This window comes from Halichoerus grypus, chromosome 10 (assembly GCF_964656455.1).
Source record: "Halichoerus grypus chromosome 10, mHalGry1.hap1.1, whole genome shotgun sequence".
Classification (NCBI taxonomy): Eukaryota; Metazoa; Chordata; class Mammalia; order Carnivora; family Phocidae; genus Halichoerus; species Halichoerus grypus.
Genome location: NC_135721.1, coordinates 33,954,340 through 33,979,149, shown reverse-complemented (window position 1 = coordinate 33,979,149; position 24,810 = coordinate 33,954,340). Strand labels below are relative to the sequence as shown.

The 24,810-nt window shown below is 45.8% G+C and overlaps 1 protein-coding gene across 8 annotated transcripts in view; it reads right to left on the bottom strand.

Annotated features, from left to right (window-relative positions):
- Positions 1 to 24,810, bottom strand: part of MTA3 (metastasis associated 1 family member 3) — a 231,789-nt gene that overhangs the window by 178,944 nt on the left and 28,035 nt on the right. For 5 of the 8 annotated variants that reach the window (XR_013441677.1, XM_078056240.1, XM_078056241.1 and 2 more), the window contains exons 1-2: positions 5,203 to 5,282; positions 3,459 to 3,526 (exon numbers count right to left, since the gene is read on the bottom strand). Coding sequence is in view for 5 of the 8 variants with exons in the window: in XM_078056240.1 (XP_077912366.1) it covers positions 3,459 to 3,526; positions 5,203 to 5,230 (96 nt within the window). In the remaining 3 variants the exon portion in view is untranslated. Of the gene's footprint in view, positions 1 to 3,458; positions 3,527 to 4,480; positions 4,500 to 5,202; positions 5,283 to 7,239; positions 7,348 to 24,810 lie in introns of those variants that run through there. The other 3 variants (XM_078056247.1, XM_078056244.1, XM_078056248.1) reach the window with 3 other exon arrangements.

The window sequence follows — 24,810 nt, the reverse complement described above, 5'->3', positions numbered from 1 at the left end:
CAATGTAGGGCTCAAACTCATGACCTCAAGATCAAGAGTCACATACTCTACCGACTGACCCAGCCAGGAGCCTCTAGGTAGATGTTCTTTCCTATCCTGGCTTATCAATTAGAATATATCAAGTGCTCTTAAATTCATTATTTGGATTTTCCATCATGTTAACTTTCCCCACTTTGCCAAAGTGACCTCTGATCCTCTCAGGGCCTTTTATCTGGAAAACTCATGTGGCCTCTCTTCCCTGGCTACTTCTTCCTCAACCTTTAGGCCTCAATTTCAATGTCCTTAAAATCCTTTCCCTTTCTATCCAAAAGAAGTAACCTCTGTTATCCCCTAGGTCAAGGCTCTTGTTTATTTCCTTCTTAACAGGTAACATCAGGACGCCTGTTAAGCCTCTGACTCTTGGTTTTGGTTCAGGTCAGGAGATCAAGGCCACATCAGGCTCCCTGCTCAGTGCAGCATCTGCTTGAGTTTCTCTCTCCCTCTCCTTTTGCCCCTCCCCCACTCATTTTTTTCTCTCTCTCTCAAACAAGTAAATAAATCTTAAAAAAAAAGTTACCATTTTTGCTATTTTCTTTATGCCTACTAACTTGCCTTTTCATGTGCCCCCCTCAAGAGAATGTAGACCCTGTGTGGGCAGAAAACACATCCATATTGTTCACTGTTGTATATCTGACCCTAGCCTAGTGCCTGGTACATAACAGGTACTAAAAAAAAATTTGTTTAATGAATTATTTAAAATGAGGTATCTTGGGACGCCTGGGTGGCTCAGTCAGTTAAGCGTCTGCCTTCGGCTCAGGTCATGATCCCAGGGTCCTGGGATCAAGCCCTGCATCGGGCTCCCTGCTCGGCGGGGAGCCTGCTTCTCCCTCTCCCACTCCCCCTGCTTGTGTTCCCTTTCTTGCTGTGTCTCTCTCTGTCAAATAAATAAAATCTTTAAATAAATAAATAAATATAAAATGAGGTATCTTTTCCACATCCTTTCAGAAATAAAGGCCCTGGGGCGCCTGGGTGGCTCAGTCATTAAGCGTCTGCCTTCGGCTCAGGTCATGGTCCCAGGGTCCTGGGATCGAGCCCCGCATCGGGCTCCCCGCTCTGCGGGAAGCCTGCTTCTCCCTCTCCCACTCCCCCTGCTTGTGTTCCCTCTCTGGCTGTCTTTCTCTCTGTCAAATAAATAAAATCTTTAAAAAAAAAAAAAAAGAAAAGAAAAGAAATAAAGGCCCTATTGGACACCTGGGTGGCTCAGTCAATTGAACGTCTGCCTCTGGCTCAGGTCATGATCCCAGGGTCCTGGGATCCAGCCCTGCATCAGGCTCCCTTCTCGGCGGGGAGTCTGCTTCTCCCTCTGCCCCTCCCCTCCCCCTCATGTTCTCTCTCTCACTCTCTTGCTCTCAAATAAATAAATATTTTCAAAAAAGAAAAAGAAAGGCCCTATATAAATATTTCGTATTTAGCCAATCTGACTTATTTAAAAATAATCCATCCATTCAAACTGCCACTGTCTGAAATTACAGACTCATCTCTCACAATTCAGTCATCCCCAGAATGAAAAAAACCATTATTATATTAAGGACTCTCCGCTGAAAGCAGAGGGCCAGGAAGGTGAGGATGAAGAGCAAGGGATACTTTTGGAGTGAACAGTAATATAATGATAAAGGAGTATGAAATGAGCCAGGTTCAAGCTAGACGTGCAACCCAGTCACATAACCACTGTGTCCCGCACAACAACTCCATGATGCATCTGCCTTTAAGGTTTAAGGTTATTTTGAGGCTCAAAAAAAGTAAAAATGTGAATCCCCAGATCATATGCTTCCAGAACACCATGCTCTGATGTTTGCAAATTTAGCACAGCTGCGATTTTCCTTCTACTTGTGGGATTATTTGGCTGATGCTTGTCTCCACTACTGGACCTATTTTTGTTCACCCCTGAATCCCTAAAAGCACATATCTAAAAATGCCTGGCAGGTAGCAGGTCCTCAGAAATACCTGTAAAATGAATGAATCAAAATACTTTGTAAACAGTAAAGCTATGTGCAAGCATTAAAGTCAGACATTTGAGAAATTCATTAATTCAATAAATATTTACTGAATGCCTTAAGTATGTGCCAGTCACTTATTCTAAGGCAGTTGGGATGAATTAGTGAACAGAAAGATCACTACACACAGAGCTTACATTCTAGTCTGGGAAAACAGGCAATGAAAATAAACACAATAATTAAGTATATTGGAAGGTGATAAATGATACAGAGAAAAGAGCAAGGCCGAGAAAGGTATAGGGGATTAAAACATCTGGTAGTCCTAAGGTACATGCATGTGAAAACAGCCAAGAGTCTACTGTGCTTGGAGCCAAATGAGCAAGGCAGAGAGCAGTTAAGAGTGGAGGTCAGAGGGACAGGGAGCAGCCAGAGAATATGTCTCATATAGGTCAACATTTTTCTTTGTATCCTAATTAATTTTCTAAATAAACTGATAAACTGTTTCACGTTGCCTACACTCTTATACATCAATAACATAAAAGAGATCAGAATGACGCCCTGATAGTTCCCACCCACAGACTGATCTAATCCTGAGGCCATTCTCTTCATTTGGTGGTGGTGGTCTCAAATACAACAGAATTTTTATAAATGCAAGGTCCATGAGGATATCTCCAGAAGCAAATCAAGATCTCAGGGTTCATAAACCAGAAATGCCCTAAACCAGACTTTGCTTCCTGGGACCCAGAACTGGCCCAGTCTCTAGATGGTACTTTGGGGGAAAGGCATTAGCTAGACAGCCCCCAACATTTTAACGCTATGAATTCTCATAAGCTATATAAATAACCTTCAAAGTTGGTTTGGAGGAAACAAGAGCACCATTAGTAATCCATGGTTCATATAGTTCATGACTTTTCATATGTCACCATTATAAAAGCTCACCTACTGCAAACAGTCACAATGCTTCTGATGTCCTGGACACAAGCGATCAGAGACAAACCTTAATATAAAAATTTTATTTACTTAAGGCCTAAAGTAGTAAATTAATCTACATTATACCAAAACTGTATTCTTATTAGTCAGTCTAGTCCAAAATTTTACAAATTCCCTTCAATACTTTATTTCCTAGCTTCCTCCTTCTAAAGCTGGAAGAGGAAAAAAATAATTCACCGAAAAGGGAGAAATACAATTATGACTCTAAATATAAAAAAGGACTGAGTTACAGGAGTGCCCTGCTCTGAGAAGCTCTGAGCAATCTGAAGAAATCTGCAGATGTTAAAATACTTCAGTAACATTTAATATCACAGGTAATTATACAAAGCAAAAGAACATTCAGAATCCTGCATAACTCTCTAATCTACAATCTCTACTTTCAAAGAGTCTAGGAATAAAAGTAAAATCACCTCTTATGCCTTTTACCTAATTACCCTTCAATGGAAAACAATTATTTTTTAATATTAAAATCAAGAATACTCAGTGTATTTATACCTTGTTGAGTTCCTCTATCCTTCTGATTAGGTACGGGTTACTGGAGGAGTTCTCAAAGTAGACATAATCTGTAATTAAAGGAAGTAAAGAGCTTAATCTTTTCAACAGCAAGTTCACATTTGTCAATCTATGACTTCTGTATTAGGCAATGCACATTCAAAATGAAGTACATAATTCATTCCTGGGTAAAAGCAATACAACCTTAATATATTTAGCAATACAACCTTAATACATTTTCTCATATGCCTACTATTCACAGACCCTTATTTTCCTGGCATTTTCATTTCAATTAATGTTTTATCAAGTTCTCCTAGTCTTTCGGGCCACACATCACTTCTTTACTAATAAACAAAAAGACTCTTCTCATCACCGAGTAGTCAGGGCTGACTAAACATGTGTCTTTCAAGCTTTAACTGCTTCCCCATCTTTTCCCTCCAATCCAATTTACCCTGGAGTATGCTTCTCACATAAAACTATTGACCTAAGACAAATTCAGAGCATCTTGAAAAGCTTAGCAGCCCAAAGTACATTTCAATCACCAACTTAAAAAAAAAAAAAAATCAGGTGAGCAGAGTAGGTAAGAGGAAACACACTGACAAACTTTTCCACAGCTCTATCTGGGATGATGGGGGAGGGGCATGAAAGGGGGTTCCCTTTCTGAAAGACAGAGCTCTCTGGAGTTATCAGGATTTTGATATGCTCTTTGCCATATTTAATCCAGATTCATTTCGGGTCTTGTTATAAAGAAATCCCTGCAGGCTTTCAATAAAAAAGATAAAAATTTTCAAGTGACTTTTCCTCTCCTGTAATAGGCTCACTGGAAACTTCCCACTGTGTGTTTATTTGAAAGGCTGGGCTGCATTGTTATTGTCTATCTTAGTGGCTCTTTCCAGTCTCTCTTCTGCAAAGTGGCCTCATTTGGCCAGGCCATTCCCAACACCATCCATCAGGAGCTCAGCTAATGAGCAGAGAAGAGCAAGTCTCACACACAAACACGCCACTTATCTGAATTATTATTTTACCAAGAAAGAGGGAGGAGGGCGTCGTGAGTAGGGAGAAAGTTTGTTTGACCTTATTTCTCTCTTCTGCAGAAGGCTGGGAAGGAGGCAGTCACCAGAGCAAACGTCCAGGCAGAGCTCAACTCCCCACCTCTGGCTGCGGTGCCCCGGCCCCACTATGCCCCATCTTGGGGGGCTGGGCAAGAAACGGGAGGGGGGACTGAGGAAGGCGAGGTGCAGGGCCCTGTCCCCGCAAACAGGCCTGTCCAGCTGTGCCCCTGGCTTTGCCCCCATCGCCCCCACGCCCCTCACCCCACACTCCCACTGAAGGGGAGGAGTAGAGCCGGGGGGATGTCCCCCCTATCCTCTCCAACCCCCACTGCCTGGAAGCCACGCGGGGAGAAACCCCCCTATTAGGGGGCTCGACGGCCGATACTCAATGGGGGCGTCCTGGAGGGGGGCGTCTGAGAATTCACACCCCCAAGTACAGGCCTGGCCCTAGAAAACTGAGCGGGGGTGGGAGCGGAGGGGGAGGGTGGGCGCCGGCCCCCAGTGGGCCACGGTCGGGGGAGGGGCGGGTGGCGGGGGTGGGGAGCCCCGGCCCCCTCTGCGGGCCCCGGCACCCCCCGCCCCCTGCGCCCTCGGCCCGGGCGCCCACAGCTCCCGGCGGTTAGGGTGAACTCGCCCCGATCCCCCACTCCCGGAGCCCGCTCCCAGACGGGCCGGGTCGGGCCGAGCCTTCCTACCTCCGACCCGGTACATGTTGGCCGCCATGTCCGCCCGCCCGCCCGCGGAGCCCGAGCCGAGCCCCGCCCGCCGCCGCCGCCGCCGCCTCAGCCTCGGCCGCCGCCGCCGCCGCCGCCGCCTCGCCACGGGGGGGAGGGGAGGGAGGGACCGAGAGGAGGGGGAAGTGAAGGGGAGGGGACGCCGCGGGGTGGGGGCAGGTTCCCGCCCCCAGCGACGGGCCTGCAAGGCCGAGTGGGCCGGGCCGGGCCGGGGGAGGTCGCTGCGGGGCCAGCAGGGACCTGGGGAGGGCGGCGGCTTGGGGGCCCTTGCTGGAAGTGGAGGACCCTAGGGCAAGGGTCGTGGCCGAAGCGGAGGCCTGTACTGGCAAATGCGGACCAGGAGCTGTTGGAGAATTGGGGTGGGGGCAGGGGCTCAGGCTCTCCCGAGCCCATACCACCCCAGCCAGCGAACCTTGTCACCTGGCCACCCCCAGACAGGTCTTCCTCCCTGCCCTGTCCCTGGGGAGCCCTTGTATGCGAGACCTTCAGCACGTGGGTGACTGCCTTGGGGCAAACACTTGGAAACAAATAAGTGCTCGCAGCAGAGCACCTTCCTCGTGGTGATGTTAATGCAGAGGGCCTGGAACCTGCATACCCTGGGGCCAGGAGGACCCCAAGTGCTACCAGCTTCACCAGGGAGAGTCCCAGCTGGGGGACAAGTCTAGAAAAACTGACCCCCTCCCAAGTTCACCCCAAGTGCATTGCCAGGTCTATCAGCGTTCACCCCAAAACTGGGCTGAACAGAACACATTCCCCCACACGTGGACTTGCCTCCGGACAGGCCCTATATACAGTGCTGCCCTGCCAAGACAAGAGGCCCTCTTTGCCTGTAGGGGAACAGGACCCTACCTGTTCACCATTACCACACCCCAACACACACACAAAGGGGGAGATAGTTTCAGTCACCTTGCTGTTGATGGACTGCTAAGTAGTTAATGTGCCTAAAGCTTTTACATCATTTTCCCATGCTAATTCTCTAGGCAATCCCTGTGTTCTCAGCCTCAATTCCCTCACAGAAGCAAACAAACAAAAAACCAAATTGAGTTGAATCTTAGCTGGCAATCCCCCAAATGAACGCAAACAACTTTTTTAAAAAGCCAACCCAGGGCGCCTGGGTGGCTCAGTCAGTTGAGCATCTGGCTCTTGATTTTGGCTCAGGTCATGATCTCAGGGGGCTGGGATCCAGCCCACTGGTGGGCTCCATGCTCAGTGGAGAGTCTGGGATTCTCTCTCCCCCTACCCCTCCCCCCCCACCCCCTGCATGCTCTTATGTGCCTGCTCTCTCTCTCTCTCAATAAATAAAATCTTTAAATTTTTTTTTGTTTTAATAAAAAAATAAAAAGCCAATCCGTTCCAAAATACTCCCAGGCATTGTTGCATAATCAACGTGAAGATGATCCCTCACTGTTGTGGGTTGTTTGGAGTTTCTGGTGATTTACAGCTACGTGTTGGTGACTCTGGGTGTGGGGTCTGTGCAGGGATGGGCAGTGTCCCTAGAAAAGAAGACTATGTTTTGTTTGTATGGTGATGGCATTTGTGATGGTCCATTATCACAAATTATTAAGGTGACAAAAGTAATTTTCTACATAGCTGAGGCAAAGTAAAAATAAAATTAAAATAAATCACCTTTGCCTGAATTACCTTGATGATCTGCGTGACCCAAGTTTCTTCAGGTATGAAATGGGAACATTAATTCCATTTCACAGGTGGGTGAGGATCAGTTGTGATGATATATGAAACTGCTTTATAAACCATTCAGCATAGAGCACTATGCAAATAACAGGTGTCTGTTGCTTTTTATTAACTCCATAAAGTTTCGGATTCCCAAGGGTTTCATGCCATGTGTACAATGTGAGCCTGTGCCAGCTCTTCTGACCCAGAGAAAAAAAGCAGAAGTGTTCTGTTATGCACACTGAATAGCTGTTGTTGATCACAATCCATTTACTGGAGATCCCACAGAAAACATATTGTGACACATAAATAGGTTGAATAATTCACCTGGAGTCATCCAGCAGACTGGTAGCAGTATTAGGATTATAATCCTGCGCTTGCCTCTGGCATAGAATTCTCTAAACCAGGAAGATTTTCTCCAAGTGAAAAGGCCTCCTGACAACCATAAAATACAAAGGAATGCATCACAAGCTTTAAAGGGTTTGTCCATTATTTTTAAGTAAATGAGCAATTTCTCCCCTTCAAAATATTTCTGTATTTCTATTAGTTTTGTATTTCTGTCTCATTTCCCCAGCTTTGTGCACCTTAGCAGGTGTTTGTGGTGACTGTACTAACCATAATAAATGGGCATAAAGTGCCAAGAAAACTCCCTCCATCCATACCCACCTCCTCCCCTTGGGAGCCGCCTTATCCAGAAGCCCCCCATGAAAGGCCTCAGAGACTTGGGGCGAGAACAGGAAGTGATGATGGCACCAGAACCCAGGGCCTTTCCTTCCTACAGATTCTGTATATTCAACCTCTCCTACCTCTAGCTCCTGGGCCAGTGACTTCTACATAGTACATGCTCAGTATCTGCAAGTGTAAATACCAACGAATGACGGGCTCGATATAGTTAGAGAACAAGGTACTGAGTTGAATGCAAGGTACTCTGTCTATGAAACTTATATACCTCCTAATATCAAAGAGATACTGCCATGTGGGAGTTTGGCAAATGTTTGGACATTAAAAGAAACCCTAGAACAAGACAAAGGGTGGAAAAGTCTTAACCTTCAAAGACAGCAAAGTTACCTCTCCTTCCATAGGCTGCACGGTTCGGATCATAACCATGTCATCAACCAGCCCAAACTTCACTCCTAGTTTGACTTTTTAGCTTTAAGACCTTGAACAAGACATTTAACCCCTCTGAGCCTCAAATTCTTCAAAATATGATTAGGGATTAACACCTATAGCCAAGGCTTATGCTAAAAATTTAAATATATAAAGTGTTTGGCACATGTCAAGAACTTCTTACGTATTAGGTCCCTCTCTCTATTCCAGCCATCCTCGCTACTAAGGAAGAGGTGTCTCTCAGACCTTGCCAGAAATCCCAGGGCAAATCCAGCCTCCTGTGGGTAAAATTTCCTGGCATAGCTGTTGTGATTAAAGAATCATGATAAGGGATTACCTAAAACCCAGGTCATTCCTGTGTCAGTTTCTAGCATCCCACCACTTAGCTGAAGAGAAATGGATGTTCAAGACAGCAGTAGATGAGACAGAGTTGGTTTTTGTCACAACCTAAGGATGGAGTTTTCATACAGGCTCTATGGAGCTAGCCAGAGTCTGGAAGCTTTGTGATAATTGAACTCAGGAAAGGAACTTGGGTGGGGTGTAGAATGTAATTAATCTGAAAGTAGACCCCAGGCTTTGGATAAAGGTCTGTATCTTATTACTTGTGTTTGTTCTTTTTCTTTCTTTCTTTCTTTCTTTCTTTCTTTCTTTCTTTCTTTCGTCTTTCGTCTTTCTTTCGTCTTTCTTCCTTTCTTTCTTTCTTCTTTCTTTCTTTTTCTTTTTTTAAGATTTTATTTATTTGAGAGAGAGAGAGTGAACATAAGCAGGGGGAGTGGCAGAGGGAGAGGGAGAAGCAGGCTTCCTGCTGAGCAGGGAGCCCAACACGGGGCTCAATCCCAGGACTCTGGGATCCTGACCTGAGCTGAAGGCAGATACCCAACCAATTGAGCCACCCAGGCGTCCCTATTGTTTGTCTTTTCCATGAGTCTTTCTCTCTCTCTCTTTTTCCTTTTCTTTCATTAACTTATGTAGTAAAATTCTTTTGGAAAAAGGCCAGCCTGTCTCAGATATTCTAAGGAGGTCCTGGGTTTTAAAGGTGGATGAGTGTATCCTAGGAGAAAGGTAAGCGTATAACAGCAAGAATCAAAGCAAGGGAGCCCCCGAGGGAAAGGAAACCAGAGTCAGGAGTTCTTCTCTAGTCAGGGAGTTTCTTCCATTCATCCCTGTGCTGAAAACAGGAAACTCAGGGCCAATCCCAGAAGGTCTTGGTTTTGGAAGTGTGCATTTTAGGATTCCATGGTTCTCTCATGCCCACAAGGGGGAACTGGCTCAGCCATTGGGTGGCATCCACAGCCATTGGGTGGCATCTACTCTGGTGACAACACTGCTTCCAGGTAGCAGAAAAAGGACCAGAAGTCACAGTGGGGACAAGCACGAACCCCTGGAAGGTTGAACTAATTGATCTTAGAGCTTCCCTTTTTGAGCCTGCCTAGTGCTATGAATTTGATGGCTGGACAGTACAGGGTGTAGAGCCAGGAAAAAGAATTCTAAGGGACCATGGGAAGGTCTAAGGGATATAACAGGGAGTGTTTATAGGAATGACTCAGGCTGTAGTAAAGAGGATTAGACAAGGCAGAGAGTCTAGACAGGAGATCAGTTGGCAGGTTGGTAAGATGGGATGATGGCCTGACCTAGGGTAGAGGCAGTGGGATGTGAGAAAAGTAGAGGGATTTGAGAAAGACTTTGGAGGTAGGGGCTATGGGATCTGGTGACTTTGGGGAGGCAGGGAGTGAAAAGGTAGCACCATGTTATGAGTAACTGGGTGGGAAGAAGTATGATGCAGTGAGTTTAAAATACTACAGAGGAGGGAGTGCCTGGCTGGCTCAGTAGGAAGAGCATGAGACTCTTGATCTGAGGGTCATGAGTTCAAACCCCATTGGGTGTAGAGATTACTAAAAAATAAATAAACTTTAAAATATAAATTAATTAATTAAAAAAAAATACTGGGGCACCCGGCTGGCTCAGTTGAAGGAGTGCTTGATCTCGGGGTTGTGAGCCCAAGCCCCACATTGGGTGTAGCAATTACTTTAAAAAAGAAAATAAAATCTTCAAATAAAATAAAATGCTGTAGGGGAAGCACTTTGGGGGAGGAAGGATAGTTGGCAGGTTCAGTGTTAAATGGATTATGTTCAAGGTGCTTTTGGAAACATCCAGATAGATGTTTCCTCTTTAGACAGAGATGGATGAGTAGGCCTAGAGCTTAGGAGAAAGATCCAGGCTGGAAATATCCTCTTCTGTGTCACCATCTGCACAGAGCCCAGCCTGTCTTGTCTAAGAAATAAACCCAACCCTGGCCCCAGGGGAAGAAGCAGGTTCCCTGAGTCCTTCAGCTTGGGTAAAAACAGGTTTAACAGGTCCAGATTCAGGAGATCAGAGTCCAGGTCCAAATGTGCAAATAGGCAGGGCATGGGCAGAGAGCCACACAAGTCACTGACCAAGACAGACCGTGAAGACAAAGAAGAATGCCCAGGGCTGACCATCTTACAAGGGTCAGTGAGCAAAATTCTCAGAGATAGAGTTCTGCTCTCAGCTCTGGAAAAGCAGCCAGGGTTGGGAAGAAGGAAAGAGGAAAGCCAGAAGGAACAGCAAAAGGGAAGGGATACAGTCTGAAAAAGCAAACCTGACTATTTTCTACCTTACCTTCTTGCCTCTAAGATGGTGTAGTGGGTTGAATGGTGGTCTCCCAAAAGATGTGATGACCTAGAACTTGTGAATGGATCTTATTTAGATAAAGCGTATTTTCAGATGAAATTAAGTTAAGGATCTAGAGATGAGATCATCCTGGATTAGAATGGGCTCTAAGTCCAATGACAAATGTTCTTATGAGAGACAGAAGACACAGAGTGAAGAGAAAAAGGCCATGTGACAGTGGAGGCAGAGACTGGAGTTACTCGGTCATCAGCCAAGGAATGCCAGATTGCCAGCAACCACCAGATACTGGGGAGGAGGTATGGAATGGATTCTCCCTTAGAGCCCTCGGAAGGAATCAGCCCTGCTGACACCTTAATTTCCGGGTTCTGGCCTCCAGAACTGTGTGGAAATATTGTTTGAAGCCACCCAATTTGTGGTAATTTGTTATGGCAGTCCTAGGAAACTAGTACAGATGGTATCCACAACTCAATTTTAAGTAAACATAGATTCAGCCAGAAAACACTGAACACTATATGCAGAGACTAAAGGACATAGAATAAGAGAAGAAAACAGAGACACACAGAGAAAGAAGGGGATCCAATACCACTTCATCTAAGTCCTGTCCAAGCCCTTGAGACAAAGCTTGGCTTATCCCATCTTTGTCTGTCTATCCTCCTAGCTGTCATGGTTGGCTTAGTACTAAGAGAAAAGAACATCCAGATGCTATGACCCCCAGCTAAGAACCAGTGGAGGCATCCCAACATTTTTTATTCACCAGCACACCTGAAGGATGTCACACATTCCCAGTAGCAGCAGTCGATTACCGACATGGTGGTGCACCAATTAACCTCTTAATTGGGTTCCTTTGTCAGAAAGCACTCTGGCCCCTGAGATCCCAATCCATACTTCTATGGTGGGTAGTATGGTGGAGCCTACCAAAAATATAAGGCTTACCTACAGAAGTGCACTTTTCATTCAACAAATATGTATTAAGCACTGTTGAAGACATTGAGGATATACCAGTGATTAAGATAGACAAAACACTTGTCCCCCTGGAGCTTATATTCTGCAGACAAGACAGACAATGAGCAAGTAAAGAAATCAATAGATATGCTAATATAGAATGATAAGTGTTCTAGAGAAAGTAAATCGGGATAAGGGAAGAAAAAATGATGGTGGTAATCAGGGAGGACCTCTCAGATGTAGTAAGAACTGAAAAGAGACCTAAATAATGGAATGGAATAAACAAATGGGACATCTGTGGAGCAACATTCCAGGTAAAGGGAATAGCAAGCACAAATTCCCCAAATCAAGACTCAGCTTGACCTGATCATGACCCAGGGAAGACAGTGTGAATAGATGAGATCAGGGAGGTGAACGGGGTCCCGAGCACGTAAGGCATGGTAGGCTATGGTAAAGAGTTGGGATTTTATTCTAAATATAATGGAAAGACTTTGGATGATTTAATTTAATTTAATTAATTTATTTATTTAAAGATTTTATTTATTTATTTGACAGAGAGAGACACAGTGAGAGAGGGAACACAAGCAGGGGGAGTGGGAGAGGGAGAAGCAGGCTTCCCAAAGAGCAGGGAGCCTGATGAGGGGCTCGATCCCAGGACCCTGGTATCATGACGTGAGCTGAAGGAAGACGCTTAATGACTGAGCCACCCAGGTGCCCCCCTTTTTTTTTCTGGATGATTTTAAACACAGGAGTGATGGAGATCTGATTTATGTTTTTTAAAAGATTACTTGGGCCATGAAGAACACAAATTTGAAAGGGGATAGTTATGACCTCCAATTCAAAAGAACATAATAGTTGGGGCACCTGGGTGGCTCAGCCGGATAAGCAGCAGACTCTATTTCAGCTCAGGTCATGATCTCAGTGTCCTGAAATTGAGCCCCTGTTGGGTTCCCCATTCAGCGGGGAGTCTGCTTGTCCCTCTCCCTCCCCCTTCCATGCTCTCTCACTCTCAAATAAATAAATATATTTTTTAAAAAAGCATGACTGGGACACCTGGGTGGCTCAGTCGGTTGGGCGTCTGCCTTCAGCTCAGGTCATGATCCCAGGGTTCTGGGATCCAGCCCCACATTGGGTCCCTGCTCGGCAGGGAACCTGCTTCTCCCTCTCCCTCTCCCTCTGCCTGCCGGCTCCCCCTGCTTGTGTGCTCTCTCTCTCTCTGGCAAATAAATAAAATCTTTAAAAAATAAATAAATAAAAATTAAAAATAAAATTTAAAAAGGCATGATTGTGTTCTCTGGTGTCATCAAATGGATATTAGGAATTCAAAACTCACCAATCCAAAAAAAAAATTTTGAGAACACATAAGCACAAGTGTGGGGAGGGGCAGAGGGAGAGGGGAAGCAGACTACCCGCTGAGCAGGGAGCCTGATGCGGGGCTCAATCTCACAACCCTGAGATCATGACCCTGAGATCATGACCCTGGGATCATGATCTGAGCTGAAACCAAGAGTCAGACGCTTAACCGACTGAGCCACCCAGGTGCCTCACCAATCCAAAATTTATGATGATGGAAAACCAAAACTCCTCCTGTGTTTCATTTGGTATAATAGTGAAAGAGATCACTTCTAACTCCATCCATGGTTCTGAGACCTGTATATACTGGCTCTGGGGAAAATGGCAACATATACTGGCCACTTTAAAAAAATTTGTACCAGGGCGCCTGGGTGGCTCAGTTGGTTGAGCAACTGCCTTCGGCTCAGGTCATGATCCTGGAGTCCCTGGATCGAGTCCCACATCGGGCTCCCTGCTTGGCGAGGAGCCTGCTTCTCCCTCTAACCCTCCCCTGTCTCATGTACTCTCTCTCTCTCTCATTCTCGCTCTCTCAAATAAATAAATAAATCTTTATAAATAAATAAATAAATAAATAAATAAATTTGTACCAAATCATCAAGCCCCATGTTGGGGGTAGAGATTACTTTAAAATAAAATAAATAAAAGATAGCAAAAGTTTTTGTACCAAATCATATAAGACAACACCTAATCATGTAGGCTGTTCTTCTCCTTTACCTCTAGTACTGTAATAGCTTTTCACAGGCCATTTGCCTATTCTTTCAGGTGAATTGCATCTTCGTAATGGGGCACACGGTAAGACCAGTAAATTCCATGGGTATGAGCCACTTACTGCATTTTTTTATTTTAAGAAAAAGTTTCTTGGTTTCAACCAATGCTATGTGTAATAGCATGGCCTGAAATAAAGCCTTTTGAAAGTTAAAAAAAAGGGGGGGGCACCTGGGTGCCTCAGTTGTTAAGCGTCTTCCTTCGGCTCAGGTCATGATCCCAGGGTCCTGGGATCGAGCCCCATATCGGGCTCCCTGCTCTTCGGGAAGCCTGCTTCTCCCTCTCCCACTCCCCCTGCTTGTGTTCTCTCTCTCGCTGTGTCTCTCTCTGTCAAATAAATAAAAAAAATCTTAAAAAAAAAGAAGAAGAAAGTTAAAAAACAAAACGAAACAGAAAGATCACTTGAGCTGCTATGCAGAGGATAGACTGTGAGGAATACAAACCAGGAGACTAGTTAGGAGGCTAACATAGTTTAAGGAGGAAGGAGGTAACAAACGTTGGGAATAGAATCGTAGTTGTTACGGCCAATGGAGATACTTTTTTCTTTAAGATTCATTTATTTACTGGAGAGAGAGAGAGAGAGAGTGGTGGGGAAGGGCAGAGAGAGAGGGAAAGAGAGAATCTTAAGCAGACTTCCCTTTGAGCGTGGAGCCCAACACAAGGCTCAGTCTCATAACCCTGAGATCGTGACCTGAGCTATAATCAAGAATCGGTCGCTTAACGGACTGAGCCACCCAGGGGCCCTAAAGGAGATGCATTTTTATTTTTTATTTATTTTTTATTTTTTATTTATTTTATTTTATTTTATTTTTTTAAAGGTTTTATTTATTTATTTGAGAAAGAGAGAATGAGAGACAGAGAGCACGAGAGGGAAGTGGGTCAGAGGGAGAAGCAGACTCCCTGCCGAGCAGGGAGCCCGATGTGGGACTCGACCCCGGGACTCCAGGATCATGACCTGAGCCGAAGGCAGTCGCCCAACCAACTGAGCCACCCAGGCGCCCCTATTTATTTTTTATTTTGAAAGATTTTATTTATTTATTTGACAGAGAGAGAGACAGCGAGAGAGGGAACACAAGCAGGGGGAGTGGGAGAGGGAGAAGCAGGCTTCCCGCTGAGCAGGGAGCCCGATGTGGGACTCGACCCCGGGACCCTGGGACCATGACCTGAGCCAAAGGCAGACGCCCAACGACTGAGCCACCCAGGCGCCCCGGAGATGCATTTTTAAGGCAGAGACAACAGTTCTTACTGAAGGATTGGATGTAGGGGATAAGAGGACAAAACCAATGGACATTAGTACTTCCGAATGCTTGTAGTTATGTTTGGAGGTGTTAAATAGACAAGTGGATATGGGCTCTGGAACTCAGCACCGAGACCCAGGCCAAAAATGCAAATCTGTGTAGGCAGTCCATGAAGCTGGGGACTGGTCAGATCAGCTGAGAGAGCGTGTAGTTGGAGAAGCCGGCAGAAGCCTGAGCCCTGGGGCAAACCAGCATTGCTAGCAGGTTCTATACCCAGGCTGCACCAGAAGAACTACTACAATACCAAGCCCCACCCCTAGAAATCCAGATTTAATTAGTGCAGAGTGGATCCTGATTTTCAGTTAAAAAAAAAAAATCTTTGGTTATTTTACTATATAGTCAAGATTGAGAACTTCCTCATGTAGTAAACCAGGAAGAGGAGAGGCACAGAGGGGACCTGAGGGAGCAGTGAGGGAGATAGGAGAAAAACCAGAGTCCACGGGTCCTAGAAACCAAGTGAATAAGGGAGGGGTTCCACTGTGACAAACCACAGCTAGAGATGACCACTGGATTTGACAAGGTGCCTGTCAGCAGGGACCAACTCCCCTGCCATCCTTCGTTTGATGGCTCCTGACTCTCCAAATACTTAGGCAGCTCCAAATGAATTAGCAGAATTCTGGCCCTAGATATTCTACTGAGGGGATGACTCCAAGGGCGGAGAGGGGGGCTTATGAACCCCTCAGACTGCGAGATGGAGACTAGAGTTTGTTCTTTTCATCAGCTCCTTTTATCTTTATCTGCAGGTTTATAGCCACTGCCCTTTCTAAAAGAGACCAAGGGAAGTTTATTTGCACTCTTGATTTCAAAAAGCACAGAAGATGTTGAAGGGCTCAAAGCTATACTTTGAACTTCTGGATAAATAAATCGTTGTTTATGTTTCCTTTTATCTCTGCAGAGTTTTGGAGGAAAAAAGCATTAGTGTTACAGAGCTGCCTCGAGGACCTTCTTCTACGAAGCCGAAGCCGGGCCAGGACCCTGTCATTAATGGCGACTAACCCAATGCTTCCCATCTAATTGCACAGATCAGAGCGCTGAGGGGCTAGCTCCAAAAAGAGGGCACCTGGGGGCAGTTTAATCTTTTTGAGGTTTTGGCAAAGGATACCCAGGACTTGTCCAGCAAATCCCATCATGGGTTCCTTTCTTTGAGAGGAGACAAAGTGTGCATCCCTTGGAAGCCCTGACTTTCGCTCCCAGGCTTCTGGTATAATGGGGTGAAATTTGGACTGTGTTCTTGGAAGAGAAGGTGGAGCCCATGTTACGAGCCAGAATTCTGGAGGGGGAATAGAAGGTTCCAGCATTTCATGGAGTCTCCGTATTCCTCTGTCCTGGAACCCAGCTGCCTCCTTATACTTGGTGTCCCGATCCTCTGCTCGGCATTCACACAGAATCTAGGTCAGACCTGTTCTAAGTGGCCCTGAAGTCTCTCCACCAGGTCGGAGCAACCTCGAAGGCGGAGTCGGAAGACTCTGGGCCCTAAGTGTTCCTGCCTCTTCCTGCTCCTCCCACTCTCCCCACCAACACACATACCCTTGTACCCCCACATGGTCCCTCAGATCGGGGCTGCAGTGGGGACAACACGATGACTCTGTCCAGGAGTAGCTTTGAGAAGAAGTCCTCAGGCTCAAGGCTCATTTCTCTGTTCTAGTCCAGCTTCTCCCAAAGCAGCTGCAACAGAGGGCAGGCCCTGAGCCTTGAGGGATGGCATGACTCCCAGCGGGTGGCATGTTCCTGGGATCAGATGCATTATTTATGATGCTGGTGTCAGCATGGCTCCCAGGCACCAGGGGAAATGGAAAAGGCACTTGGGCCTGGGCTGATTAAACTAAATATTTAAACAGGAATCAGGAATTGAAGCAAAATTCATTTTTCTTCAGTGAGGCAGAGAGCACCACAAATGACTTCAAGGCTGAGGACTTCGTAAACACCATGTGTGTGGGGGGGGAGGGCCTTGGGAGTCCGAGTAGGGGAGGGGAGATGGAGAAGCCGGGGAACGGTTTGAGCCACTTGTGGGAATGAGATTAGGAGACCCAGGACAAAGTCAGGCTGGCTTCATGCCTCTGGGTGCTTTTTCCTTCTCCAGACACCTCCTTTCCTGGTCCATCAAGATCTGTTCTATTGCATTTTCCCACATTATCGCACTCACCTTTTGATTAGCGGTGGGGTGTCAGGGAATCATGAACCAATGCTCTTGTCTTGATTCTTCTTATCCCACCAGAGACAGGTCCCGGGTCAGGAAGCCAACCTCTACCCTCTTGCACACTAACACAGAGGAGACCCTATGCAGAGAGCCTGCAGGGGAGCTGGGCCCTCCATTTACAACATACAGAAATCAGGGCACCTGGGTAGCTCAGTCAGTTAAGTGTCTACCTTCCGCTCAGGTCATGATCTCAGTATCCTGGGATTGAGCCCCATGTCAAGCTCCCTGCTCAGTGGGGAGTCTGCTTCTCTCTCTCCCTGTGTGTGCTCTCTCTCTAGCTCTCACCCTCTCTCAAATAAATAAAATATTTCTTAAAAAAAACCCCAAACACACAGAAATCTCCAGATTTGAGCAAAGATGAGATCTGAAAAGGAAATTTCCTGGCGGAAAGAAACACTTGTCATTTGGTCTGGCTCTTGCTACTGTTGTTTCCTCCCTGTGGGGTCCCTCACTTGTATTTCCATACCAGTCACCATCCCTGGCCCCCAGGGATGTGATTTTCTCAGTCCCAGCATGAACATGCCCCCTTTTCCTCCCATCCTCCCATTACAGCTGAGACAAGCTGACATTTTCAAAATTAACTTTTATAAGAATTTAGGAAAGAGAGAGAAATAATTGCAGAAAATACAAATGAGTAAGTTCAGTTCAACATTTATTGAAAGTCTTGTGCTTAGCCAGCATTCTATATTATGGGTTACCTTGATGGATAAAATAGCATTCTGGTCCTCAGGGTGTTCACTACCCAATGGAAGAGGCAGTCGTGAATATATGATGAGGTATAATCTAATAAGATAAGGGCTATATGAGCCCAGAATTGGGAGCAATTAAGATGGCCTGCTGTATGGGGCGCCTGGGTGGCTCAGTCGTTAAGCGTCTGCCTTCGGCTCAGGTCATGATCTCGGGGTCCTGGGATCGAGCCCCGCATCGGTCTCCCTGCTCCGCGGGGAGCCTGCTTCTCCCTTTCCCACTCCCCCTGCTTGTGTTCCCTCTTTCGCTGTGTCTCTCCCTGTCAAATAAATAAATAAAATCTTAAAAAAAAAAAAAAAAAAAAAAGATGGCCTGCTGTAGGGGCAGGGCTGGCCAGAGAAGGCTTTAAAAGAAGCTAATATTTGATCTGGACCTTCAATTAAAATAAGGATTTTGCTTGGTAAAGAGTCAGGAAGGACATACCAGACAAAGGGAGCAACATATAGAAAATACACACATGGGGGATGCCTGGGTGGCTCAGTTGGTTGAGCATCTGCCTTCGGCTCAGGTCATGATCCCAAGGTCCTGGGATGCAGCCCCGACTTGGGCTCCCTGCTTGGGGAGGGGTAGGATGGGGTGGGTGGGAAGGGGGAGGGGAGGAGTCTGCTTCTCCCTCTCCCTCTGCTACTCCCCCTGTTTGCGCTCTCTCCCCCACTCTCTCTCTCTCAAGTAAATAAAATCTTAAAAAAAAAAGAAAGTATACACATGGCATTTGGGAACCAACTGCAAAGTTGGTTCAAGGCCGGGGTGCTGAGGAGTTTGACCTAATTGTATGGCGCCTATAGGCAATGGGGGAGCTAACATGATTATGTTTGTGTTTAAGTAAGAAGTATAGTAGTGGCTAAAATTTAATAAATTGGCATTTTGAGTTATGTAACAGTCTCCTGTGAGTTAGGTTGGCATAAACACATCAAGTTTTTAGACCTGCAGTACTGACAATAGAGCGTGGGCTAAAATATTGCCACCCTATGAAGTAGCCAGGCTCCCTGTAAGACTTATTTTTAAATTCAACAGACAGAAATATTTAAGAAGACAAGGGATAAATCAGAGCTTATTGCTTAAGTTGCATTAGAACTTTTATCTTGTTGTTAGGGACTGAATGTTTGTGTCTCACAAAATATGTATGTTGAAATCCCAACACCCACAACGTGATGGTATTTGGAGGTGGGGCCTTTGGGAGGTAATTGGGTCAGGAAGGTGAAGCCTTCAGGAAAGGGATTAGTGCTTTTATAAAAGAGACCCTAGAGAGCACTCTAGCCTCTTCCCCCAAGTGAGGATACAATAGGAAGTCTTAGCCTGGAAGAGGGCCTTCACCACAACCTGACAATGCTGGCACCTTGATCTTGGACTTCCAGCCTCCAGAATTGTGAGTCCAGAACTGTGAGGAATAGATTTCAGTTGGTTATAAACTTCCAGTGTGTGGCATTGTGTCACAGAAGCCCAAGTGGTCTAACATAACTTGGGAAATGCAAGAATGACCCAATTATGGGAAAGACAGTGTTACTGCCTGAGGACCCTCCAAAAATCCCAGCTGTCGGGGCACCTGAGTGGCCCAGTGGGTTTAGCGTCCACTCTTTTTTTTTTTTTTTTCTTAAAGATTTTATTTATTATTTGAGAGAGAGAGAGAAAAAACATAAGCAGGGGGAGCGGGAGAGGGAGAAGCAGGCTCCCCGCTGAGCAGGGAGCCCAACACAGGGTTCGATCCCAGGACCCTGGGATCATGACCTGAGCTGAAGGCAGACGTTTAACCAACTGAGCCACTCAGGTGCCCTAGTATCCAACTCTTGATTTTGGCTCAGGTTGTGATCTCAGGGTCATGAGATGGAGCCCTGCATGGGGCTCCTGGCTCATCAGGGGAGTCTGCTCTCATGGGTCCGGGGGATTGAGCCCCAGGCCCCATGCTCAGCAGGAGTCTGCTTGAGATTCTCTCCCTCTGCCCTCCCCCTGCTTGTGTACCTGCGCTCTCTCTCTCTCTCTCTCTCTGTGTAAAAATAAATAAATCTCAGAAGGAAGGAAGGAAGGAAGGAAGGAAGGAAGGAAGGAAGGAAGGAAGGAAGGAAAGAAGAGAAAGAAAGAAAGAAGGAAAGAAGGAAAGAAGGAAAGAAAGAGAAAGAAGGAAGGAAATCCCAGCTGTCTAAGGCCTCATGTGTTTTGGAGGATGAGGTCACCCAGCCCTAGAAAATTCTTTTCAGGGGGTGCCTGGGTGGCTCAGTTGTTTAAATGTCTGCCTTCAGGTCATGATCCCAGGACCCTGGGGTCTAGCCCTGCCTTGGGCTCCCTGCTCTGTGGGCAGTCTGCTTCTCCCTCTGCTCCTCCCATGACTCCTCAGAAAACTCATTTCAGGGAAGAGCAAATAAAGATTTTGGGGCTCCTAAGAGAACTGGTTATATAAGTTTAAGAACTTGAAAGAAGTGGTTATTCAGGCCTGAGACTTCCAGATGATGGGAACTTGCAGATTTTTAAGGACCTAGAATGATCCAAACTTGAGAAATCTGAGGATCTGATGACTGAGGTTGGCCAGGCCTTTGAAAAATTAACTGAAGAGTTACAAATGGCAAACTACAACAATTTTTTTAAAAAGGTAAACAGGGGCACCTGGCTGGCTTAGTCGGTAGAGCATGTGACTCTTGATCTCAGGGTCATGAGTTCAAGCCCTATGTATAGAGATCACTAAATAAATAAATAAGTAAAATTTAAAAATGTAAAGAAGCAACTTGAGAAGAAATGCTGGCTAAGAATTGACCAAAATTTATAGACTCCCAAAGATATGGTCCTCTGTTCCTTCTGCCATCTATCTCTGGCCTTACGTGTCTAAGAAATTAAGGAAAAAACTGACCTCCCCCCTAGAAAGCTACAAAATATGAGTGAAAAAAACAAGCCAATTAAAACGCATATGGTACAACTGCATTAAAAAAAACCCAACAACAACAAAATTAGGGGTGCCTAGGTGGCTCAGTCAGTTAGGTGTCCAATGCTCGATCTTAGCTCAGGTCTTGATCTCAGGGTCCTGAGTTCAAGCCCCATGTTGGAGCCTACTTAAAAAACAATCAAAAAGAACCCCAAATTAGATATACGTAGTGTAAATATATATGCAAAAAAAATGTATTCAAGATTGGCTGGGAAGATCGACATCCAACAGTACTTACCTCTGGCTCTGGGGGCAGGGAGCAGGAGACATGTGAAAAATAACTCAATTTTCTTCTGTGTACTTCCATATTGCTCAAAGTTTTTTTTTTTACAATGGGAATGTAATACATTTTCATCAAAAACATTTTTTAGGGGTGCCTGGGTGGCTCAGTCGTTGGGTATCTGCCTTCAGCTCAACTCATGATCCCAGAGTCCTGGGATCAAGCCTCGGCATCGGGCTCCTTGCTCAGCGGGAAGTCTGCTTCTCCCTCTCGCACTCCCCCTGCTTGTGTTCCCTCTCTCGCTGTCTCTCTCTCTGTCAAATAAATAAATAAAAGCTTTAAAAAAAATTTTTTTGGGCGCCTGGGTGGCTCAGTCATTGGGTATCTGCCTTCGGCTCAGGTCATGATCCCAGGGTCCTGGGATTGAGCCCCGCATCGGGCTCCCTGCTCAGCGGGAAGCCTGCTTCTCCCTCTCCCACTCCCCCTGCTTGTGTTCCTTCTCTCGCTGTGTCTCTCTCTATCAAATGAATAAACAAAATCTTTAAAAAATAAATAAATAAAAATAAAAATAAATTTTTTTTTAATTAAGAGAAAAGAAAAACATGAATAACATAGACACAAAATGTTAGAGTAGAACTTCTGAAGTCAAGTTTATCTGTCCAGAAATCGTCACTTCTTTTGGGTGTGGGGACTGCACCCCTTTCCCTTGCGCCCATCCAGGAGCCAACCAGGCTGCTCGGCAGAGAGGTGGGGGAAGACACTGAGCCAGAGGGGAAAGGCAGAAAACCTCCCCAACCTTCCAGGGCACCCCAGATTCCTGTGCCTTTCTGAGGTACAGCCTCATTCAACCCCTGGGCTCGTGAGACAGTCCTCTCCTTAATAACACATTTCCTTTTTTTTTTTCTCTTAAAGTAACTATATTAGCTTACATAAACAAAAAAACAAAAAAACAACCAAAATGAAACCAAACCAAACCAAACCAAAGCAAACCCAAATCAAATAAACAAACAAAACAAAAAAGTAATATAGCTAAGAAGATATCAGATCACAAATGCCTGTGTACACCAGGCTAAGATGAAACTTTTTTTTTTTTTTAAGATTTTATTTATTTATTTGACAGAGAGAGAGGGAACACAAGCAGGGGGAGCAGCAGGCTGAGGGAGAAGCAGGCTTCCCGCAGAGCAGGGAGCCCAATGCGGGGCTCGATCCCAGGTCCCTGGGATCATGACCTGAGCCGAAGGCAGACGCTCAACGACTGAGCCACCCAGGCACCCCTAAGATGAAACTTTTTTTAAAGATTTTTTTTATTCATTTGAGAGAGAGCATGAGTGGAGGGGCAGAGGGAGAGGGGGAAGCAGACTGCCTACTGATCAGAGAGCCCGATACGGGACCTGATCCCAGGACCCTGGGATCACGACCTGAGCCGAAGGCAGATGCTTAACCAACTGAGCCACCCAGGTGCTCCTAAGATGAAAACTTTTTTCTGTGGAGACCACAGGGAGCCTCTGAAGGTTTTTTGTTTTGTTTTGTCTTTAAGTTTTATTTATTTAAGTGATCTCTACGCCTAGCGTGGGACTCACACTCAAACCCTGAGATCAAGAGTCTCATGTTCTTCTGACTGAGCCAGCCAGGCGCCCTGTCTCTGAAGGGTTTTAAGCAAGGAAGGGTGTGACAAGCATGTTAGAAATACCTCTCAGGAGTAGCAAGGAGGACAAATCTGAGAAAGGCAAGACTAATGCAAGCAAGACAGGGAAGCTGAAGGGACTCCGGTTTTGTTTTTATTTATTTATTTTTTAAGATTTTATTTATTTATTTATTTATTTATTTCAGAGAGAGAGAGCAGGGGGGAGGGAGAAGGACAAGCAGACTACCTGCTGAGAGCGGAGCTCAAAGGGGGGGGCGGGGATGGAGGGGGCTTGACCTCATGACCCTGAGATCGTGACCTGACCCGAAATCAAGGGTTGGATACTTAACCAACTGAGTGGTCCAGGTGCCCTGGGACTTCATTTTTAGAAAGGCTCCGTCCCTATCGTTTTTCTGCTAGGCCCCATTTACTCATGTTCTATATTTCACCTTGCATCTGAAGAAACCATATTAGCTATGTTCCCACTCCAAGGGGGAGGCAAGAAGGTTAGTCATTCTCTGAGTTTCAACCTAGGCCCCCAAACACCTGACAACATCTAAAAAAAAAAAAAACTGACTTGGGATGCCTGAGTGGCTCAGTCGTTAAACATCTGCCTTCGGCTCAGGTCATGATCCCAGGACCCTGGGATCGAGCCCCACATCGGGCTCCCTGCTCAGCGGGAAGCCTGCTGCTCTCTCTCCCACTCCCCCTGCTTGTGTTCCCTCTCTTGCTGTGTCTCTCTCTGTCAAATAAATAAAATCTTTAAACACACACACACACACACACACACACAAACTGACTCTTGGGGCACCTGGGTGGCTCAGTCGTTAAGTGTCTGCCTTCGGCTCAGGTCATGATCCCAGGACCCTGGGATCCCAGGACCCTGGGATCGAGCCCCACATCGGGCTCCCTGCTCTGCGGGAAGCCTGCTTCTCCCTCTCCCACTCCCCATGCTTGTGTTCCCTGTCTCGCTGTGTCTCTCTCTGTCAAAGAAATAAATAAATCTTAAAAAAAAAAAAAAGAACTGAATCTCAGACATGTTCCAGGACGATAGGCTCAAACAAATCTCAGTGGATGCTGGCATCAATAACCCCCACCTTTGGTAATTTATAGAGTAATACCTGCTGTTCACTTGTTCTTGATCAGACCCTACCCCGGATTCCTGAAGGAACACATACAATGGACCTCCTTCCAGTAGTAATCCCCAGTCCCAAGCGATGAAGAAATTCATTCTCTTCTCCTTTCTGAGTCTCCCAGAGACACTCTGCTATACTCTATCACTCACACTCTACCATAAACTTTCACTTTCTCCTGGCTCAGGTTTGATTTCTATCCTGTGCAAAGCCAAGGACTCTCTTGGCTGGTCCTGTGGGGCTCCTATGGGTCTTTGGACCTGGCCTGCCTACATCCAGTTACAGAAAGCTTTTTTAATAGTCCAGTTATTACAGAAAGCTTTTTTTTTTTTTAGATTTTATTTTTAAGTGATCTCCACACCCAATGTGGGGTTCAAACTCACCACCCTGAGACCAAGAGTCTCATCCTCTGCTGACTTAGCCAGCCGGGCGCCCCACAGAAAGCTTTTTTAATAGTCCAAATGAGAGATGGTTTTAAGATAGTCTCTTCTTATTCTGCTCTAAACTTGCTGATTGACTTAGATTCACTTGCTTTCTGAATTATTCATTAATTTACCCAAGAGAGAGAAGGAAGGAATAACCAAATCCCTATAATCCCTGCAATTACAGGATCCTATACCTCTGATTTATACCTCTGCCCTTCTTTCTCTGCTATGTTCTTTTTTCTTCTCTCCCAGCTCACTGGAGCTCAGCCACACTGGTCTCCTGGTTATTCCCTGGCCTTTCCAGACACTCACCAGCCTCAGGGCCTTTGTAACACTGCCTTATCCCAAACTTCCTCCCTCACCTGCTAACATCTTAGCTCAAATACTACCTTCTTGGTTCAGCCTTCCCTGCCCATACTATTAAAATTGTAACTTCTGCTCATCTCCCCAGCTCCCCATATTGCCTTCTCCTGCTTTGTTGCCATCTGAAATACCACATATTTCACTTATTTATTATCCATTCCTTC